We start from the raw sequence: 3379 nt of genomic DNA on the forward strand, positions 1-3379 counted from the left end.
CCCCCCCCCCCAACCTAATCTCCCCCCCAGTCTAATATCTTCCAGTAGGGCCTGATCTTGCACACTCAGTAGACTGCTTCAGTAGGACAGTTGATACTTTAACCATTCACAAATCTGGTTGCAGCCATTCTGTGGTGCCTTGGACCTGGTTTAGAGTTAGTGTTTAATTGTACTTGGGTTCCCTCTGCAGCATGAAATATCTAGCTGGTATTGGTGACTTTTTAGAGTATGTAATATCAATGTTTAGATCAATAATAATGCTGCCTCAGTATCACATTTGATGAGGAAAATCATTTTGTATGAGAGGGGGAATAATCGCAGATATTTCTTCTATTTCATCTTCCAGGTCCTCTGCTGGGCAAAATTTTCCCTTTTGTAGAATCAGTGTCATAAGGGATAATCGGATTACCATATCAGATTTGTCCCTTGAAATGAGTAAATTATTTTTAACTTCCTTTTCTTGGCAGCAAAAAATTGAGGGTAAACATCAATGTGCCAATGAAGACTGAACAGAAGCAGGAGCAGGAGACTACACACAAGAACATAGAGGAAGACAGGAAACTACTGATTCAGGTGATCTGGGTTGCAGAATATTTCCATATAAAAAGAAATGGGTATCAGTGGCAATACAGTATGTAGAGATATATATTTAAGGCTTCCTGCCTCTCCCTCCCTCCCTCCCTCATGTGCAGGAACCTCAAAGACTGTTAACTTTTTTAATAGGAGGTGTTTAGGACATAACAGAACCATTTTATTGTTGCTAACATTTAGAGGGCATGATAAGGAGTATTTCGATTCCACATTACCACGCACTGAGTTTACTGGGCTTTCAGCTTGGATGTAAACTATGTATATTTGTTCAAATTCATATAATTTCAGTGGAGTTGGCTCAAGCATGGAGGCAGTACTCCAGCACCGTAAGCTGTCTACTGTTCAGGGCCTCAGTATTTGAATGTCTGTACACATGGCTCCAGCTCTCCCAGAACAAACCCGTGAAAATTCTTCCAGATTAATTGAATGAGTGTATGCAGCTATGGTGCATGCTGTTTGAATGCACGTTTTCCAGTTTCTGGGACAGATTTGGACAGTTAACGAACATGTCCCCTGCCTTGTACCATTGTATTGAGTGCGTTTTACATGCTGCTTCCATTGCCCTCCTTATTAGCAGGTATAAGCTGCAACTAGAGGCCAGGTAGAGACCCAGAATGGTTCAGTCCAGAATGACACATTGTATGTTCCTAAAAGTCTTTCAATTTTGCTATTTAGGCTGCTATTGTGAGAATTATGAAAATGAGAAAGGTTCTTAAACACCAGCAATTGCTTGGAGAAGTGCTAACCCAGCTGTCCTCAAGATTCAAACCAAGAGTTCCAGTGATTAAGGTGTGTGAACAGATCAGCTGTATAGCTTATGGGTTTTCAAAACAAGAGTCTGGATTAGGGGAGGATTTAGAGAGACTTGACTTGCAAAGGGCAAAGGAATGAGTTGTTCACATTCCTCAAATAGAAAATAGTAAATTCATCATTTACTTACAGAACGTCGTGGATTTCAGTGGACCTGTCATTGCTGTGAAGTAGCTGCATGTCATAGTATCATGTTATCTTTGTTCACTTTAAGAGGAGCTAATGAGAGAGTCTTGCAGACGTGCTCAAAAATTTGGAGTAAATTTCAGTGGTTTGAATGGGCTGTTATTTATTATGCCAGTTGCCAGCTAACTAGTTCCATTGCTGCTCGGGAGTAAACTTTGATTAGTCGTGAGAGGTAACTGCCACATTTGTTCCAAAAAAGGATTTGTGCAAATGCAAGTCTGCATGCGATTTTATTTTTCTGACTGAAACGCTTCTGGTCTTTCAATTTCTACCCGACAGAAATGCATTGACATCCTGATTGAGAAGGAGTACTTGGAACGTGTTGATGGTGAGAAGGACACCTACAGTTACCTGGCTTAACATTTTTATTAGCAGTTATCTGACTGTGTGACACTCAAATAGTTATGTGATGAAATGAAAACAACTGAATTTCATAGCAGCCAGCCTGCTGCCATTTGGACCTCCCTTTTTAATAACTGAGACCAGGACTCCCATCAGCCAGTCTCAGATTTACATCGGAACTGCTCAGGATTGATACATTTCAAGTATGTAAATATGGACACCAATGCCATTTAACCTAATTTAAGAGAAAAGGAATCAAACCCTTCTCCACTGAGGGTTGCATGCTACTGCATTTAAATCAATACATTGGCTAGATGATAAAGAGCTGCCATTACAGGCAGCACTTGTAAATGCTGGCAGCACTTTGAGAGCGGGTCTGAATGGAGCCATGTGTAAACTGCTATGAAACATTTGTATAGTGTGTTTCATTTTTTAATGTGTGATTAAATAAAAAAAAAAATTAAATGATTTCTGTACAAGTTGCATTTGGTTTTATTGTTTTAAGTTTCACTACTTATCTTTCTAAATGTAAATAAAAGGTATAATGATTATGAAAGCTACAAGCAGTTTGTTAGTTTTGCTTTCTTTTTTACTTCTGCTTCTCAGGGACTTCAAACAAAGCACCTCTTATTCACTAGATTGAAACATTACAGGAGTTTTCATCTCTTAATCAAATTATGTTTGTATATGCTTCTGGTCAGGGGGTAGGTCTGTGCTTTGAGGAAGTGTGTATTTAACTGTCTGCAGATTTTTCAAAATATGCTGAGAGAAGAGCAGATGCTTAGGAACTGTACAAGAAGCTTGGCACTGGAGTTCAGAATTGGTAAAACACTCTTAACTCATCACCTACAGGTCTTCAAAGGTACAATGACTGTCTAAGATTAATCTGAATAATTAAGCTGTTTTGGGGAATAGCTTAGGTCTTTATTTTGGATGGACATATCCAGTCAGAGAATGGTTCTTATTTAACTAGGTTATTTAAATGGGAATTAAATACATTTGTATGAACCTCAGTATGTACATATTAAAAGCAACTTATATTTAGTTGAACTCTGCCTTTTAACGCTTGTAGCATTGTCTTTTTAAACCTGCATGCTGTTGTGGTCTTTGGTGCTTCATGATGTGGAAAGCTGAGTGGGGGCAAGGGGAGGGCTGCAGCCATAGAAAATAACCTCAGTCCCTAATGTAAATATTTTGCTTATCATACATCAGATTTACAAATGTAAAAAAAATTATTTTTGCAATCAGTACCAAAGGGCTGCCATTGTTGCATAGTTTGATTTTGCTGCTGTACCTCCCAAGGGGAAGCCATCATTGACTGCTGGAAAGTTTCCTTAAAAAAAAAAAAAATTAGGTTTTTTCCCTTATTCTTTTTAGTATGTGGAAGAAACTGCCTTGGCAGTTGGATGTGAAGCAGTTAAGTTTGTACAACTGTTCTGATTTTTTTTTT

General features: G+C 38.6%; 1 protein-coding gene across 2 annotated transcripts in view; it reads left to right on the forward strand.

Annotated features, from left to right (window-relative positions):
* CUL1 (cullin 1) overlaps nt 1-2489 on the forward strand; it is an 89559-nt gene extending 87070 nt beyond the window's left edge. For both annotated transcript variants that reach the window (XM_019509115.1, XM_019509116.1), the window contains exons 20-22: nt 468-573; nt 1267-1380; nt 1867-2489. In XM_019509115.1, coding sequence (XP_019364660.1) covers nt 468-573; nt 1267-1380; nt 1867-1947 — 301 coding nt within the window. In that variant the 3' untranslated portion in view covers nt 1948-2489. The remainder of the gene's footprint in view (nt 1-467; nt 574-1266; nt 1381-1866) is intronic.
* Nucleotides 2490-3379: the final 890 nt, after the last annotated feature.

The sequence above is a fragment of the Gavialis gangeticus genome, unplaced genomic scaffold (assembly GCF_001723915.1).
Source record: "Gavialis gangeticus isolate Ggan-Ray unplaced genomic scaffold, GavGan_comp1, whole genome shotgun sequence".
NCBI classification, from domain to species: Eukaryota; Metazoa; Chordata; order Crocodylia; family Gavialidae; genus Gavialis; species Gavialis gangeticus.